At 41.5% G+C, this 18,469-nt stretch overlaps 2 protein-coding genes across 5 annotated transcripts; one reads left to right on the plus strand and one right to left on the minus strand.

The window, feature by feature from the left end:
* The first annotated feature begins 2,302 nt into the window (after positions 1–2,302).
* On the plus strand, positions 2,303–11,373 carry slc25a18 (solute carrier family 25 member 18). Of its 4 annotated transcripts, XM_034588215.1 has the most exons (11): positions 2,307–2,597; positions 3,783–4,182; positions 4,448–4,573; positions 5,793–5,848; positions 6,099–6,189; positions 6,789–6,904; positions 7,249–7,438; positions 8,177–8,331; positions 8,843–8,918; positions 9,018–9,198; positions 9,229–11,373. In XM_034588215.1, exons 2-10 carry the CDS (start codon positions 4,163–4,165, stop codon positions 9,157–9,159), a joined length of 972 nt encoding a protein of 323 aa, XP_034444106.1. In that variant the 5' UTR covers positions 2,307–2,597; positions 3,783–4,162; the 3' UTR covers positions 9,160–9,198; positions 9,229–11,373. The 4 variants fall into 4 exon arrangements, with proteins under 4 accessions (XP_034444108.1, XP_034444106.1, XP_034444105.1 ...); XM_034588217.1 differs by having other exon boundaries at positions 2,303–2,597; positions 4,451–4,573; positions 9,018–11,373; XM_034588214.1 differs by having other exon boundaries at positions 9,018–11,373.
* Positions 11,374–11,876: 503 nt separating this feature from the next.
* Positions 11,877–17,721, minus strand: atp6v1e1a (ATPase H+ transporting V1 subunit E1a). Its single transcript, XM_034588218.1, has 9 exons — positions 17,551–17,721; positions 15,366–15,431; positions 14,932–15,041; positions 14,171–14,237; positions 13,657–13,746; positions 13,511–13,579; positions 13,294–13,388; positions 13,060–13,147; positions 11,877–12,254 (listed from the first exon to the last, which is right to left on the minus strand). Exons 1-9 carry the CDS (start codon positions 17,581–17,583, stop codon positions 12,192–12,194), a joined length of 681 nt encoding a protein of 226 aa, XP_034444109.1. The 5' UTR covers positions 17,584–17,721; the 3' UTR covers positions 11,877–12,191.
* Between the last annotated feature and the right edge of the window lie 748 nt (positions 17,722–18,469).

An 18,469-nucleotide genomic window follows, 5' to 3' on the forward strand; every position in this document is an offset into this window, starting at 1 on the left:
TCAGTCCTTATCATATTTGGATACTTATATAATGATAAGGACATAAGAAAGCTCAATATAAGAAGTTGCAAATGAATGCATTTCATCCTTCTTTGGTCAAACAATTTCTTGTCGGTGCTGCTCTGGAGATTTTTCTCCTTAAGTTTTTGGTTTTGGTCTTTCTAGCTTTGTTTTCTATTGCATATAATCCTATTCTTCCAACAGATTATAGAAATGTCACACATCTTTGTTGACTGACGTTTTCCAGACGTCTCAGATTTCATAGGAAAACTCTCTATCCTTCAAAGGTGTGCAGAGCTTTTCCTTGACAGCCACCTGTCAGTGGGGCTGGGCATCAGTGGACAGCCCTCACGCTGCTGTCAGTGCCGTGACAGCTCCTTCTGTAGGTCATCAGTCCCGGAGTGGGGATGTTGCTAGGTGACAGAGCAATCCAGTATCGCCTCTGAGTGACGACAAGCTTATTGGTCCAATTTAAAACTGAAAGGAAGTAAGTAAGCTGCGAGGGAATTCAGGGATTCGGGGAAGCGGTTAAGAGTGTTCTGCATCTTTAAATCCAAGCTTTTCTAAACCGTGTTTATATGCAACAGGGAGAAGAGTCCACGTTAAAATGTCATCATTGATTTATCAACTGCTAATATCTGTTTATTCTCATTAACCATCAGGGAGTTGATTTTATCACTGGTCACTTAACAAAGGCACCAGTGGTGGCATGTCCTGCACACTGAACTACAAACCCCAGAGACGAGCTTCCCAGTTGGACCATTAGTCTGAACTGTGGTGGTAAAAGGATCAGTGGTTTACTCTTCCTCTGAGTTTAATTTGTTGTCTATCTTTGTGAAAGTTGCAGAATACACGCAGCCACCCTGCTCTGATTTCCACTTACACTCATGGCCATTCTTTAGGCTTCAGTACAAACCTGACTTTGGAGATGGGGAAAAACCCAGAAATAAAATGTACTCAAATACTGGTCAAAAGTACACATTTGTATTCACTTATTAATAATAATGAATTATATTCATGTACTTTTACTAAATCAATATTTTCAATGCAGGTCTTTTATTTGCAGCAAATTATATTTCTTTTATTTTTACTTATAGGTAAAGTATCTGAATACTTACTCCTCATCTTCAGGAAACAAAACCAGGTATTAGTTTCCTGTCGACTGTTTTCTCCCAGGAGGTATTTTGACTTGTCATAGTAGGAGAAAGCCCCGGTGTAATGAAAGACAGTAATGGTGGCTGTATTCCACCCAGGAGAGCCAGTTCCAGTTTACTACAATTGAGCCATTGTTAATGTAATTGATTACACCTGCACATTTCCTGCTGTGGAAAGTCAGAACAACTGCTGTGGAAAATCATCATCATCAACATGTGCACATTTACTGTAAGTGTGTATTTTGGTCTGTCTACCTGTTTTCTTTATCACTTTTTTTCAGGTCTGGAGCCACATTTCACCTGTAACAATTAAACTGAAAATCATCTCCTTACTTGGGAACATTCAGTGTCCGAAGGTACTTAACAAGTATCCATAAACTTCATAATAATGTGTAGAAGATGTGTTAATTTCATTCATTGTGTATTCTTATACAGCCAAAGTTTCATCCTCTGTATTCTTTCAGTCTTCAGTGACAAACATCTTTTAATTTTATAATCTAAGAAACATTTATTTTTCTTTATTCCTCAGTCCAACTGTTAAAGAGGCCCTGACAGTTCGGTTGTAGCTGCTGCCCGTCTTAAAGAACGTGCACTTCTGCAACCCAAGTGATTGCCACACAGTGTTGCAGCGCATTTGCAACAAGCAGTTTTATTTTTTCACCTCTTTTCCCAGCAGTGAATGACGTGACCTATTAGAAAAACGTCATCTTCAATTAAAGATTTCCACTGCTGATGAGTGACATTATCACCGATCACTCATTTTCCATTACCAGGAATCAATACATCAATCAATGCTCATGAAAACAGGGTTAAGGGGCATTGAGTGGTTGCTGTGGTGGAGATCACATGCTCTTATTGTTGATGTCCTTACATAACTTTCTCATTCTTTTACGCGTCTTCTTTTAAATACTTTATAATTGTAAAAATCTCCCAAACGGCGATGATCACACTGGTTTTATCAGGGTTAACTCAGTAGTAATTGTAAATCTGTGAACCCGTGTGGCATTCAGTGCATTCAGAGGTATTATGTAATGTCAGGGCTGTTGAACAGAAAGCTAATTACAGATGGACACCCTCTCTTTTCTTGTTTCTGTTCGTCTCATCTGTATCTTCTCAGAAACAACACACACTGATCCTTTATAAGTGTGTGTTCGCCTCTGCCGTGTTGTTTTCTTGCATGTGTTGTGGCAGCAGCTCCACAGGCATGAGTTTATGTCAAGTTGTGTTAGTGCAGAGCTGTGTAGCTGCGGCTGTGTCACACAGGGGAGTCACCACGAGAGGGAGGGACTTAGGCGGTGGGACAATGCTGGTGTTTGTGCAACGGCCCCTGAGTGGCGGCTGGCTCTCTCATATTGCTCTCGCTTGACTACCACTGCTGCACGCATTGTTGAAGTGAAAGGAAAGTGGACAGCTTGATCCTGCCTGTGGGATGCACCGACAGAGGTAAGACCCCCCGCTCCCCACTGCTATGTCTGTGTGATGGAAGAGAACGAGGGGTTTTGAAAGCTGTCCCTCGTCGGGGCTGTGCTGAGTGAACTGTGTGAGCCGGGCGTACCAGTGCAGTTTGGGGGGAATTAGAGGTCTGGGAGCTGGAGGTTGGCTTGGGCCGAGGCACCCTTGTCTGTGTTTTGGCAGGGTCACCACTGTGCGTGAATGGAGCTGAGCTGAAAGAAAGTTTCACAGAAAGAGGCTCAGTGAAAGGCATGTGTAGAATGTGACGGTGCTCGAGCAGCGAAAAGACGAGAGTTTGAAAGGGGACATGAACAAAAATAATATTTGGAGATGCAAAGTTGGACTGGTGATGGAAACGGACGTCCAGCAGGATGAGCAGAGCCAAAACTGATTGCGTCCGGTACTCTCACCACCAGAGAAGACAGGTGAGGATAGAGGGAAGATTTACAGTGGTAAAAATAGAGGCGGAATGGAGGTGGAGAGATTAAGAGAGAGATTAATTAGGGAGCTGAGGAAAGGGGGAGAAGTCAGGAAGGGAAAAGGCAGAAAAAGAATGAAAGAAAGGGAGAACTCAGTACAGGAACGCAGACCCTACACAAGGCCTCTTGTATTACCTGTGATGCATGCTTCTCAGGCTGCACAAGCAACTATTGTACTCCCTGAAAGAAAAAAGACAGGAAAAAAAAACGTCTTTTCAGTCCTGGAGTTCAAATGCATTCAAGAGAAACCGAGTAAGCCTCATTTTCAGTGGTGCCCTCCTACCTAGATCAAATCCCTTTTAGCTGGCAGATTAGAGAGACTCAAGATGTTCCGTCTCAGTAGGGTAGTCCTGGGATATGCCTCTATTCATATTTATGAATGACTAAATCTGGGTTTTTAAAGCTCCTGATGGTCAACGTGAGATGAATCATCATTCCCCCATCACAACCATGCTCTGCTACTAAAGCCATCACAAATGTCTACTCAACAGGGCGTTGACAGAGGAAATAGAGTGGTAGTGAACAGGAAAACAGTGGTGTCAGTTCAATAGATAGATAGATAGATAGCTAGACAGACGGATTTTGGCATCCAGTAGCAAACAAAACAGTCAAATGTAAGAGCATAATAATAACAATAAATAATAAACTCATTAGAAGTATTTAATCCACATTAACCTCGGGTGTTTTGTTCTCCCAGGCAGTGGGGGAGAGAGATTGGATGTTGGTGTGAGGTACAACAGAGAAGGAAGGCCGGCCAGAAGACACACATCCAACAGTAGTGGTTTTTGGCCACAACAGGAAAGAGGGCGTCCACCCCTGCTGCACCAGGGAGGAGGAAGGAGAAGGCGGTCCACCACTGTCACATCAAAAGAAGCAGAGAGCTGCATTTGTGGCGCGGGTGGGCAGGTGAGAGAGGTCAAGAGTCCGCGGTGACAACTTTGTGCCGAAGTGCGGGAGGGACAAGGGAAAGTAGGAGGAAGGAGAGGAAGAGGAGGAGGAGGAGAAGTCGGTGCTGGAGGAGGAGTAAGAGGAGGAGAGGAGTAGTGGACCAGGGCCTGGAGCCCAAACACGAGCAGGATGGCGGAGCAGAAAGTTAGGTGAGTAATTTTATCTTGTCTGTTTTACTAAATAAAGATATGTTCATGAAATGGAAGCAGCATCTTGGTAAATGTTGGTGTCTGACAGTCTTTGCATGTGTGTGTGTGTGTGTGTGTGTGTGTGTATGTGTGTGTGTGTGTGTGTGTGTGCCTGCTCTTTTTGCATGTTTGTCCATGAACGGATGTGTTGTTTGTATGGCTTGTGTATCGGTGGCCATACGTGTGAATGGGTTTGTGCATGCGTGTGTCTGTGTTGATCCCCTTGCAGCCTCCCTGCTAAGCTGATTAACGGGGGCGTGGCGGGCCTGGTTGGTGTGACATGCGTGTTTCCTATTGACCTGGCCAAGACCCGCCTCCAGAACCAGCAGGGCGTCCAGGTCTACAAAGGAATGTGAGTAGGGCTCCCCTGGCCCCAGTTAACCCACTATAATGGATGTTGGAGACAAGTGTAAACAAAGATAAGAATTTCACATTGCTGCAATATTTCTGTCTTAGTGACACTGAGTGATACTTTAAAATTAGTTTTTACTTCTCTAAAACGCCTCAAATTATATTTTTTATCCTTAAAGTTAGTGCAGGGCTGCTGATGAGTATTCTTTTCTACATCTGAAACTGTAAAACCTTCGATCTTCAAGGTGGTAAATGCTTTCACGTGTGCTCTCTAGTAAACACTGCTCCAGTTTGAGTTTCCCACAACACAATATGGTTTAGATTACCACGTCCCACATACTTTTGCAATGAATCTTATAGGGTGAGGCAGCTCTTTTTCTCTTGGCATCACTGAATTATACATTTGTAAATTGTTATAACTGCAAAAAGTCTCAAAAAGGCCTGTAAAATAAAAGTTTGAGTCGGTGCACGGCTACATGCAAATATGTGCAAAAGTAATGTAAAAGTCCAAAACCAGTTCAGAATATCTGCATCTTCCTGCTGGTAAATGGTTTCACATGTGCTCTCTGGTTAACAGCGCTCTAATTTGGGCTCCCCACAACACAAAATTACTCAGATCACCACATCTCACATACTTTTCCAATGAATCCTAGAGGCTGTGGCATGTGAACACTCTTCCCATATTTGGTGCAGAGTTTTGAGGGGATTGTGCTGAACTCCCCCACGGGATCACATCAGGGGAATGAGCTCCGTTTGCTCAGGTCCTGATTTGTTGTACTATAGTACAAACAAGTAAGAGATGGCAGGAAAAAGGCAGATTCTGTGTCCTCAAAAGACCCTGACCCCTGGACAGCATCAATACGACTGGCTGGCTGGGTGTGGCCATCCTGTTGTCAGCAGACTGTGGTTTTCCACTGTGACTCAGACATGGAAAAGAAGGAGGATAAAACATTCTCCTCTAGGCCAGATTATATAAACATGGAGCTTGATTCTTTTTTCCCCCTTTGCAAAGAAAAAGAGACTTTACACAGTTCTTTGACAACACTGGTCCACTTTGTAGCTGGGACAGGATACAGGGTCATGGTGTAGTTGTTTAAAGGCCAAGATGATGGTGATGATGACAAATGAAGGATAACATTTCTGATTTGACAGAGGTTTATGTCAGTAGATTAAATGGTGAAAGATCTGATAGCTGTTTTATTTCCCTTTTGTCTCTAAAGGCTGGATTGTCTGGCGAAGACGGTTCGCTCAGAGGGATATTTCGGGTGCTACCGAGGTATTCTTTACGTTTCTAATCCCCGTCACAAACAACACCACGACCGCGCTTTACTATTGAGCTTAATCTGGCCTCCTACGCTGTTGTTTCCCATGTGAGCCCTAAATCTCTCTATCATAATAACCGGTGTGTGCTGCCATTAGCCCACAGCGGCGAGCCATAAGCTGCTGTGTAGGTTTTGTTCTATTTGTGTGTCCTGTAGCGGAAACGGTTGTGTGTCACCGTCATCAGCCTGTTGTGTCTCTTCCAGGTGCGGCCGTGAACCTCACGCTCGTCACGCCGGAGAAAGCCATCAAGCTGGCTGCCAATGACATCTTCAGGCAGAAGCTCTCGAAGGATGGGTAACGTACCATCACCAGTACAGCTGATGCATGACGTGATCCATATCCATGGAAATAATCACAAACTACAGAATCAATAGATCTACCTGCTCTGCCAAAATATGCCTATTGTTATAAAAAAAATAATGAGATATTAGAAAATTAGATTTAAAAAAAGTGGTAATAATTATTACATTACATCAACAAAATATTGTTTGATAAAGAAGTTTTTTTGGTTTTTGAGATTTTTATTTTCGTGGAACCCCATCAACATGAGATGTCTCTAAAATTATACAGTTTTTCATTTGGGATTCTTTTTTAATGTATGTATGAATTATGAATTAATGAATGAATATTGCTGCTGAATCTGAATTTAATTTGTGCCACAATATACCACAAGTGAGCCGATGCCTTGACCTAGTCTTTAATAACTAAAATAACTTATTGTTATATGAAACACTATTACACCTTTACTCTAGTCATATTTCTACAGATAAATTAAGCAAATGTTAAATGACATCAATAAAATAGGAATCAATAAACATAAGTGTTTTTACTGTTGTCGTGTCCTTCCCTTGTTCATACTGTATCTATCACTGACTCTGACTCTGTGTCTCCAGGCACTTGCCCCTGTGGGGGGAGGTGCTGGCCGGGTGTGGGGCTGGGACCTGTCAGGTGGTCGTCACCACCCCGATGGAGATGCTGAAGATCCAGCTGCAGGACGCAGGACGAATCTGTGAGTTGCTCACTTTGGTTGTTTCGGAACTCAGGATTATGCAAAAGCTCCTCATGTGATTTCCATTTTGTAAAGTGGTCGGGTCATGAGTCATGACACAAGGAAGAAGCCATTAAATTAGGAAGTGATCCAAATGGGCAGATCCAGGAGTTTTATCATGAATTAATTTACCAAACAAATAAGCCACAGCTCATGTTTACTTTTGAGTAAAATGCAATATAAATATTTATTACAAAATTTGAATACCAAACGGTTGGCTGGCTCTCCTTTGTTCAATAATATAAAGCGTGCACAGTGATGGCTGCATGTGTTTGCTAACCTGGGACACTGTATTTATTCATCAGCTGCACAAAGGCCTGTGCCAACCGCAGCTCAGGCTGCTGCCCCCGGTCCAGCTCCGTCGTTGGCGGCCCCCCCAACGCAGGCCCGGCCGGCGCCTCCTCACCGCCCCTCGGCCACTGGCCTCACTGTGGAGCTACTGAAGACCCGTGGCCTGCCTGGACTGTACAGAGGAGCAGGGGCCACGTTAATGAGGTCAGACACACGGGACATGAACACACACTCTCACCCACAATAAGAACGTTTTTTTTTTCAAGAAGACCACAGCAAGAAAAGCAAGAGGATTAATTAAGTGGACCTATGCATACTGTTATTAGTTCAAACCACCATTTTTATTGTGATAATTGTGACTTGGACAACTGCTGGCTACCGTTGGCTACGAGCACAGAGGTGGAGTTTGAGGATTATTTATACATGTGCATATCTATTTACTTTCTGACAACTAAAGTAAAGAGCCAGACTGAGAGTTTGTCATTTTCCATAAACAACACATCCAGACATACTGTGTATTGACATATGTTGCAAAAGGCCCAGTGACTGTCAATTCCTTTATTCAACTGTATCATCGCTGCTTTGATGATCGTTGATTCTAATTGCATAACTCATTCTGTGTTGGTTATATTTCCTCTGCCAGTCAACACCGATCAATAGATCCCTGCCGCTATGTCTGGTTACTATGCTGCAGCTGAAGGGAGCTGTGTCTCTCTGTGTCCCTCAGTGTCCCTCAGTGTCTCTCTGTGTCTCTCTGTGTCTCTCAGTGTCTCTCAGTGTCCCTCAGTGTCCCTCAGTGTCTCTCTACCTCTCTCACTCACAATCTTTCCCCCCCCCTAATCCTTCCTCATCGCCCCCAACCTGTACTGCAGCAGCTTCTCTCTTTTTCCTTCCCATCCGATCACAATTAAACTAACCATTGTTTTAAACCGTACTTTTCAGGGATGTCCCCTTCTCGATGATCTACTTCCCTCTATTTGCCAACCTCAACGCGCTGGGCCGGGCTGATCTGCAGGCCAAGGCACCGTTCTGGCAGTCCTTCTTGGCTGGCTGCTCCGCGGGCTCAGTGGCAGCTGTGGCCGTAACGCCACTGGATGGTGAGTGGGGAAAAGGCCTCGAAAGTCCAATGTGTATATAGCATATTCTCCTCATAACAGCCAGCGTGTGCACATGCTCAATGTTGCAATTTCAGTTTGGTGTGCTCCCTCGAATGATTAAATTACACAATCTTCCTCAAATAAAGCTGAATTTACATAATAAAATGCTCTCATGCTCTAAATCAGTTAACTTCACAGCCTTCCTTGGTCTAGTATGACTGGTGTCTTATTGTTGCTAATGTTAGTCAACTCAAGATTCTCATTCATATCTCCTTTAGTTATAGATAATCAAAAGTATAGTAAATGGTGAGAAGCAAATTAAGAGTTTGGACATTTACTAATTATCATTATTTCTGCGTCAAATGCTGTGGATAAATTCTGTTACAGAATTTGGACACTCAGGACTCAGTCATTGAATGTATTTACTGTTGTTTTGCCTTTTGATCATTATCCTGTGATTGTTATTTGTGGCCAACTTACATTCATCTTTCATCTTTCATTACCCACACAGTAATAAAGACTCGTCTGCAGACCTTGGAAAAGGGTGCAGGGGAAGACACATACAAAGGAATTGTTGACTGCACAAGGTACGACTATATCCTACAGTTAGAGATTTGTTGCACTAAAATTCTCAAGCTTAAAAGGCCCGAGTAACAATAACTCAACGTCTCTGTGCACGTTTGCAGGCGCATCCTGAGACGAGAGGGCCCGGGAGCTTTCCTGAAGGGCGCGGCGTGTCGTGCGCTGGTCATCGCTCCTCTCTTTGGCATTGCACAGGGTGTCTACTTTCTTGGGGTAGGGGAGGCGTTGCTGGGTTTGATGGAATAGCGGTGCTTTGGCATCGGCGGTGGCAATTGTGTCGTCTCGGTTCAACTAATTCGCTGGTTTAATCTGCAGTGAATGCATGATGACACAACCGAGTGACCGGTGTACAAACAGAGAGCCGGAGAGGATCAATCTGCTGGTCTGAGATATGAAGATGCTCTAATTACTAATATGTGGGTTTAATATTCTCTGGGTTTTTCATGCTGTCAGCAGGGTCCTGTAGGTAACACAGGGTTCTGTGTATGTGTGACTAATCTGAGGATCTGTGTCCCAAGTTGTCCGAGTTATACCAGCGTGCTCGCTGCAATATGTCTGAGGCTCTTCCTTTTACCTGGGAGAGATTATTCTCTAGTTGTGCATCCTTACGGAGGTTTATGTCCTTTTAATTTCTTATTTTTTGATCATGTTGGCTGTGTTAATACATTCAGCAAACATGTTGCCAAGGCTTTTATTTTGGAGGAATTTCAACATACAATAACACATCTATAACACTTTGTGTACACTCAGGATCATAAGGACACAAATGACTCCAGTGAAATCATTAAAACTGATATTAGCTATTGAGCTTTGAAGATGTTTGCATCTTTGTACTTGATGCACTTTGGTGCCTACATGCAAGTTTATGTGATGATATCGTCCATATCAACCAAGGGCAAATGGTTCAGTATATGGAAGATACTAATAAAGTGATGTGTAAACAAATCAAAACATCTTTAACGATTAAAATTAAATTGAAATAATGTTTGGTAGTTATGACAAGCGGAAAATAAAATTAATGTATTTTACTGGGAGTTTATTTGACAGATATTTTTGTCCTCTAAGGTCCTGAGTGCAAGTTTTAGATCAAAATAAATGTCTTATATAGACAGTATTAATTTAAAAAGAATAAAAACAACTAACATTTACTAAAAAATTATATTAAAAAAGGGGCAAAAAGATCAGGACTGATTAACTCAAAGTGGAAATAATAATATATGTTTTTATTTTTTAAAGGGATGCACATAGGTCAAGAAAGAGCTGCTGCATGTTGCTTGTTTGAGGCTGCTAAATAAAATGCCTACCAATTTGACCACATGTGGTCGTGAGGACAAAGTGTTCATAGTCCAATGTAAGTGACAAATTCTCCTTTTAATCTTACTACGAATGCCTAAAGTTTGACCTCAGAACTCGAGCCGGGTATTTGGCTTCAACCTCAAACGCCAGTGATGTCGACTTCGATTTCGACTTTGACGTGTTTCTCTGAAAAAAGGAGCTTGATCTCTTTTGGCCAAGCCTGTTATGCATTACTCCCACTCCATCCGTGAGGTCCCAGTTGTAATCTCGGATTCCCTCACTGGATTGGGAGGTGCTGCCTGCCGGGGGCCTTTAAAGGTCACTTGTTAATCTGACGGTAATGCTTTAATCCCTGTATTAGTGTACAATATACTCTAACACACAGATCACTTCCTGCCTAAAGGCCACAGGTTAGATTGCCGGGCCACTGTCTCGTAGCCTTGACTTGCTCTTCTTCACAGCTTAGAGGGGGTTCAAATAAAACCTGTCAGAAGCCTAGGCCTGTATTTACTGCTTAGTTACACGTAAAAAACATTTAAGTTGCTTCAAATGATGTGCGCACATTAACTTAACAAAAAAAAATGCAATTAAAGCCTTATCATTCCTGATAGATTTCAAAACATCAAAACTGTAAGTCTTAAATGATTTCAGTTGGATCGGTGGTGTTGAAATATTGTTTTCATACTTGAGTCCAGTTTAGCGAGGACAACGTACTTGTTAGACCCATGGAGGGAGTATGGCAGCTTGTCTTGCCAACTGTTTGCCATTACTTAAGTCCACTGGGTGGCACTAAAAGCTTTTTTTTACATTTTTAATGAAGGACACATTTCGATGTGGCTAGTGCACCTAGGCTACTACATTTCCCTCATTGTAGAGTGAACATAGCCTGAGTAAACTGTTTGTTTACAAGCTGTAAATAAAAGATCTCATACATGCTGGTTTCTATGTGTCACATGACTTTATTTCTTTGGTAGTTTTTTTGTGCTCCACAACACTTGAAAACATCCCGTCTGTGTCCACACGCCACAGATTGTATAAAAAGATGGCCGACGTGTGTCCACTCACACAAACATGAAGACAAAATATTCCCCCCTTGCAATGTCTCTGACATAAACTGTATACATGGATGGATGACGAGTCTCCACTTCCTCCAATTGTATAAAAAAACGGTCAAAATATCAAAAATACAGGCGCTGCCATCTTGTGCTTTTGACATCATCTGGAGCCAGAGTCTCTGAAGTAGGGATTGTGATGTGGAGCTGAGATATCGAAGTCCTGCTGATACACGCACTGTCAATCATGTTCCACCCATTTTTATACCATCAAATAACTAATTGATACGAACTTACCACAAAAATGAGCACTTGGACAAACGTCAGTGTGAAACTACCTAAAGTGACAGAAACTCTTTGAAAAAAATAGAAAATAATTGAATGTGTGACTTTTCAGTTTATTCCATGTCCCATCCGCTAACATGGAGGAGGTGAAGTTTATGACCTATAGTGTCACCAGCCCACAGGAGGCGATCAAGATGGTTTGGCTTTATATTGCAGTCTATGCTACACACGTACATGCACACACACACACACACACACACACACTAAGTCAAACTATTTCAAATACTGTTTGGCGAACATACCAGATATTCAACCTCACTATAGGCTTTGATCTACAGATAATGTAGAGTACGTTTGTGTGAGGAACAGGTTTATCTCTTGTGACATAAACATGTAGATTTGATCAATTTAATAACTTAGAAAGAGCAAAAATGTACCCAAAACAACAAGGGGAATATATATATTTTCAAAGCCATTGCAAGCAGTCGGTTAGACGACCCATGAGTAAATTCAGTAAATCTGGCTTTTCTTTGACCCTGGTGACTGGCAGGTGATTGTGCAGGCTGTTGAAACACTGTGAGGATAGTCTGTGGTCACCTTAAATATTCCACCTGTGTCCGCACTGCTCCCTCTTCAAATCCAACGCTAATCTGTGAACTTGCGGTTGGGGTTGGCGCCAAACAAGTTCATTCTGACTTCAGGCATCATCTGTCAGAGGTGACGTCGGGATACAAGTTAGAATCACTCACGCAACAAAGTGAAAGGAAAAAAAGTAATGAAGTGAATTAGTGAATCAACGTCACATATGCTTCAATATTTCTCTTATTTATTTTATGGACAGAAAAGAAGGTTCAATAATATTAATTTACAAACTGGTGGGATATAGAAAAGTACATTTACTTACTGTACTTTCACATACATGCATGTATCTGCATTTTACTTAAGTAGATTTATCTTGAGGTACTTTTCTCTTTTACTCCACTACATTTATCAGCAAATATCTGTACTTTACACTCAAATACATTTTAAAAATGCATTAGATTTCAACTAAATGGATTCGAAAGAGGCCACTGCAGAGACTCAGCCTTAATTATTAATTAACATGACAATGCGACTTCTTTCAGTAGCATCAAATACAGTCAGCAAAGTTAATAATGTAGTACATGGTAGTATTAGGGAAGAGACTTGGCAAGTACTTTTAGTTTTAAGTACGTAATATATAAGTATATTTAAAGGCAAATACTTGCAATATTAAAGTAGAACATTTAATTTGGTGCTTTTACTATAATATGAGTACATGTTTGATTATTTATTTCTACTCAAACAAAAGGTTTCACTACTTCCTCCACCACTGGAAACTTTCAACTCTCCCTCCTTTCCATAATACATTTCACTGGGAAACCCGGTGGGCTGTGCTGCCCTCTACAGGCGAGCAGCAGGAACTACCTTTAGTGTGTCATTCAGACCAGGAACAATGATTTGTATTTTTTATATTTTGTAAAAGTTACTCTACCTGATGAGCCATAAGCTCTAGCCTGCTCTCCAAAGTGTTGGCAACCTTGATCTTCCCATTATCATTATAGACTTCTACTCCTCCGCAGCTGAAAAAACAAAGAGCAGGGACTTATTACAAATATGAGAGATGTTTTCTTCACCTATTTCAATCATAGTCACAATAAAAACACAGTCATCTGACAATAAATTGATACAGTAAGGATTGATGTTAAAGAACATTAAATCATCTTACATTCCTGATGAAAGAAAACGCTCCTGGTCGATTCTGACGGCAATGTTTTTCTTCACTGCCTCTTTGTAGATGGGTATGGTCTTCTTCACTGCAGCCTATCATGTAATAAAGCATAAAAACACAACACTATCGACTGTCATCGGCGAGGCTATGGTGATGCTCTGTGATCTCCGAAATAACCTGTTTCGCTAATCCCAAAATTACACATCAACCTCACCTGAACTATTTCTACATCCTGCTGTCGACAGCGAATGGTAACCTTTGGCTCCAGCAGCTGATAGAATCCCTGAAAGAGAAAACGCACAAACTGAGGAAAGCAACAACTCGATAGGAGGGGGTTCTACAGCAGATCGGAGAAGTTACCTGAAGTATGAGGCCCTCCAGCAGGGTGCAGTACACCGCAGGGTCCTTGGCGATCTCTGCAAGTCTCTGACGAGCCTCGGTCAGCAAATCCTGAGACAGCAACACAGATAGACAAGTGTCTGCAGGTTTAAGGATTAATTTGATAACTTTTACAGCACAAAACATGTTGCTCATTGACACTCTTACTCAGATAGAGTGGGATAAGACACATTTAGGAAATAAGGTACAAGTAAATTAAGCTAATAGAAATATAGGCAGTTGTGTAAAAATACTCGTCTGTGGGGAAAGATAAATGTTATGAACTTAGGACCATAAATTAAATTCCATTACTTCCATCATAGCGGGGAAGGAGACCCAACTGAAATGTAGAGATTTAATTCAGGAGTCAATGGGACTTAACATAAGCGCACATACACACTAGTGGCCTGTGTTAATAAACACACAATCCTATCTCATGAATACAACCATGTCATGAATGTAAAATGTTGTACGACATAAACAGCTGATCTCTAACCCCGATCAAGTCGTCTCGGGCCTTCAGCACCTTCAGCCTCCCCTGGTTCAGCAGGTTGGACATCTGGCTGTGGGAGTGGGAGAAAAATAGGCAATGAGTAAATTGGCTGCACTGTTTCCAGTACATTTTTACACTGAATCTAACTGGAATTTAAAAGACAACCAGGACAGTGGGAAAACCTGGTTTGATTCATTTGATTGTTGTTAGTTTTTTTCCATTTTCTTTTACTATGTTTAATGAGAAATAACTCATTCAGGTTATCAGAGCATGTCCTCTTCTCTGTAACATGTCTACTATAAGAACCAGACGATCATATGTAGGATAGTTTGGTCTTGGTGGAGGTTTGTGCTCTTGAGCCAGTCTAATCACCTCTGCCCAGGAGGTGATGTTTTGCTCAACAGTTGGTTTGTTTTTTAGCAGGATTACGCAAAAAACAACCAGATGGATTCCCACCAAACTTGGTGAAAGGGTGGAACATGGGGCAAGAAGGAAACCATGACATTTTGGCGTGGATCCGGGCAAAGAGGCAGATCCGGGAACTTGTGTCCTCTTTCTCTATCATTGCGAGATAGGACTTCATGGGACGTTCTCAAATTTCCCAGGGAAAAATTCAGGGCTCTTGACAGAAAAACAACCAGTGTGTGCAGCTCGATGCAGCTTGATTGAATTCACAGGAGACTGTTGGGCCTCGGCGGAGGAATGCGTTTGTCTGTGTCTGTGCTTGTGGAGATCGCTTGACCCCTAAATGACCAGGAACTCACATTTTCTTCTGTTGTTCGATCTGCTTGTCCTTCTTCTCGTAGTGACCCATTATTTTCACCCTCTGAGTCTGAATCAGACGACCTTTCTCGATGTTGAACTCCTCCTCCGCCTGTTAACACATCAGCTGGAGTCACTGCAGTGAATGAAGCCAACAGCACTGTGACAGACACACAGGTAGGCAGACAGACAGACATAAGGACAGAGAGACAGACACACATACAAGCAGGCAGACAGGTAAAGATAAACACACACAGACAGACATACAGACAAAAACAAAGGTAGACACAAACCGACAGACAGAAACATTGACAGATAGACAGAGACAGAAAGAGAGACACAGACAGACATAAGGACAGAGAGACAGACAGACACATTGACAGATAGGCAGACAGACAGGCAGAAAGATAGACACAGACAGACAGACTTCTGTTACCTTGTTATGAATGTCCTCAACTTTCTCATTGGCCTCTTGTTCAATAAAGCCCATCATCTGTTTGATCTGCGACAAGAGACACAGGTTCAGTCTTTATCCCGTCAAGTCAGTGTTTTACATACAAGTACAAACTATTCATAACATACATATATATACATATATATATATATATATATACATACATATATATATATATACACAGGACTGTCTCAGAAAATTAGAATATTGTGATAAAGTTCTTTATTTTCTGTAATGTAATTAAAAAAACAAAAATGTCATGCATTCTGGATTCATTACAAATCAACTGAAATATTGCAAGCCTTTTATTCTTTTAATATTGCTGATTATGGCTTACAGCTTAAGAAAACTCAAAAATCTTATCTCAAAAAATTAGAATATTTCCTCAGACCAAGTAAAAAAAAGATTTATAACAGCAAAACAAAATCAAACATTTGAAAATGTCCATTAATGCACTCAGTACTTGGTTGGGAATCCTTTTGCACGGATTACTGCATCAATGCGGCGTGGCATGGAGGCAATCAGCCTGTGGCATTGCTTAGGGTTTATGGATGCCCAGGATGCTTCAATAGCGGCCTTTAGCTCATTTGCATTGTTGGGTCTGGTGTCTTTCAGCTTCTTCTTCATAATACCCCACAAATTCTCTATGGGGTTCAGGTCAGGGGAATTGGCAGGCCAATCGAGGACAGTAATGCCATGGTCAGTACACCAGTTACTGGTGGTTTTGGCACTGTGGGCAGGTGCCAGATCATGCTGGAAAATGAAATCCTCATCTCCATAGAGCTTTTCAGCAGACGGAAGCATGTAGTGCTCTAAAATCTCTTGGTACACAGCTGCATTTACTCTGGACTTGATGAAACACAGTGGACCAACACCAGCAGCTGACATGGCTCCCCAAACCATCACTGACTGTGGGAACTTCACACTGGATTTCAAGCAACTTGGATTTTGCTCCTCTCCAGCCTTTCTCCAGACTCTGGCGCCTTGACTTCCAAATGAAATACAACACTTGCTTTCGTCTGAAAAGAGGACTTTGGACCACTCTGCAACTGTCCAGTGCTTCTTTTCCATAGCCCAAGTCAGACGCTTCTTCCGTTGTCTTGAGTTCAGAAGTGGCTTGACCATGGGAATACGGCTATTGTAGCCCATTTCCCGGACACGTCTGTGAACAGTGGCTTTTGATACCTGGACTCCAGCTTCAGTCCACTGTCTTTGAAGCTCCCCCAAATTCTGGAAGCGACCCTTCTTCACAATGCTGTTAAGGCTGCGGTCATCTCTCTTGGTTGTGCAGCGTTTCCTGCCACATTTCCCCCTTCCAACAGACTTTTTGTGGATGTGCTTTGAAACTGCACTCTGTGAACAGCTTGCTCTTTGAGAAATTTATTTTTGTGTCTTACCCTCCTGATGGAGGGTGTCAATGATGGTCCTCTGGACAGCAGTCAGATCAGCAGTCTTCCCCATACTTGTGATTTAGTTTACTGAACCAAGCTGAGTGTTTTTCAAGGCTCAGGAAACCCTTGCAGGTGTTTCGAGTTAATTAGACGATTCAAGTGATTAGTTGAATACCCTACTAGTATACTTTTTCATGATATTCTAATATTTAGAGATAGGATATTTGAGTTTTCTTAAGCTGTAAGCCATAATCAGCAATATTAAAAGAATAAAAGGCTTGCAATATTTCAGTTGATTTGTAATGAATCCAGAATGCATGACATTTTTGTTTTTTTAAATTGCATTACAGAAAATAAAGAACTTTATCACAATATTCTAATTTTCTGAGACAGTCCTGTATATATATATATATATATATATATATATATATATATATATATATATATATATATATATATATATAATCTTATTTACCTCCTCACGTGGTTTAATTAGCCTGTCAGGACACATTAACTCGTAGCCTCCAGCTGTAACTTAATTTAACTTTAAATGTGAAGTGTAACACAACATTTCAGTTAATAAACTGATTTATAAGATGTCACAGTTGTTTCTTAACAACAATTAAACAGCCTGAAGAAACGGAAGCGGTGGCGGTTCCTGGTTTTTTAGCTTCGTAGCTAACAAGCTGACATGTTTACTGACTTTCACAACCGCTCACTTGGATCCCGGTGGTTTAACGTCTCATTAACGTGTCGCGTGTTTTTCTCCACTTTACCTGTTTCTGCACGCCAGCGTCGGTCAGCGCCATGTCCGCTGTTACAAGGCTGCGTTTGTGTAAAGTTAGTAAAAACAAACAGTGAGAGTTGTCCACCGCACGCGCAGTTCTTCAGAAAACAGCTGGAAGTCACTTCTGCTCCTGGCGGGTTCACGTCGTCACGTATTTCAGAGGAAACGCAACTTCCGGTTGTGGCTTTCAAGATAAGACACGAATTCAACACATCCGGTTCTTTGTTTCTGCGCGAGATGAGGTAAATAAACCAACAAGCAGAATACCAGTGGCATTATTATTATTCCATTATTCTAAAATATGGGATAATTAAGAGAAGACTCCTAAGACCTGTACCACAGCCAACCACTAGGGGGCGATCCAGATGATTTGGCTTCACTTTTTTTGTATCTGTCATCCATCTTTATATTCAGTGCATCATTGATTGATTGATTTTTATTTAGGGATTAGCAGACGATAAGACAAATAAATCCATAGGATAACATGTTAAAGTGAAAAAACACTTATTTCCAACATGGTCCCAAGATGTCAAGACAAACACAAACATAAAAAGATACCAAATCAAAAGAATAAAAACAAAATAATAGGTACCATTAAATCTTGGAAGAGAAAACATTTTTTGTCAAATTATTTGATGCAATATCTCTGTATGGAGGTAAAATGGATGTAATTATTTTAATGAAGTACCTTTTACTAAGTCGCACATACAAATTTATTAATGCGCAAGTGCACTTTAGTGATGCATTTGTGCGACTTAGTAGAACATGCACGCGAGTTGGAAACCACTTGCACACTTTATAGAAAAATTACGTCCACGTCACTTTCCGGGCTCTGTAACTATCGCTATCTGTGCCAAATTTTACTTCCTGGAAAGGCCATTTTTGGGGTTGCAAGTAAGAAGTTTAAG

Source organism: Hippoglossus hippoglossus, chromosome 6 (genome assembly GCF_009819705.1).
Source record: "Hippoglossus hippoglossus isolate fHipHip1 chromosome 6, fHipHip1.pri, whole genome shotgun sequence".
Taxonomy (NCBI): Eukaryota; Metazoa; Chordata; class Actinopteri; order Pleuronectiformes; family Pleuronectidae; genus Hippoglossus; species Hippoglossus hippoglossus.

What these genes read in the sequence shown, in the direction of transcription:
- slc25a18 (XM_034588214.1), top strand. Translation starts at nt 4,163, where the DNA reads ATGGCGGAGCAGAAAGTTAG. An exon ending in GCAGGGGCCACGTTAATGAG is followed by an intron (nt 7,439 to 8,176) that starts GTCAGACACACG and finishes CGTACTTTTCAG; the next exon opens with GGATGTCCCCTTCTCGATGA. An exon ending in GGCCGTAACGCCACTGGATG is followed by an intron (nt 8,332 to 8,842) that starts GTGAGTGGGGAA and finishes TTACCCACACAG; the next exon opens with TAATAAAGACTCGTCTGCAG.
- atp6v1e1a (XM_034588218.1), bottom strand. Translation starts at nt 17,583, where the DNA reads ATGGCGCTGACCGACGCTGGCGTGCAGAAACAG. An exon ending in ACGCTGGCGTGCAGAAACAG is followed by an intron (nt 15,432 to 17,550) that starts GTAAAGTGGAGA and finishes CTCTTGTCGCAG; the next exon opens with ATCAAACAGATGATGGGCTT. An exon ending in CCCGAGACGACTTGATCGGG is followed by an intron (nt 13,747 to 14,170) that starts GTTAGAGATCAG and finishes TTGCTGTCTCAG; the next exon opens with GATTTGCTGACCGAGGCTCG.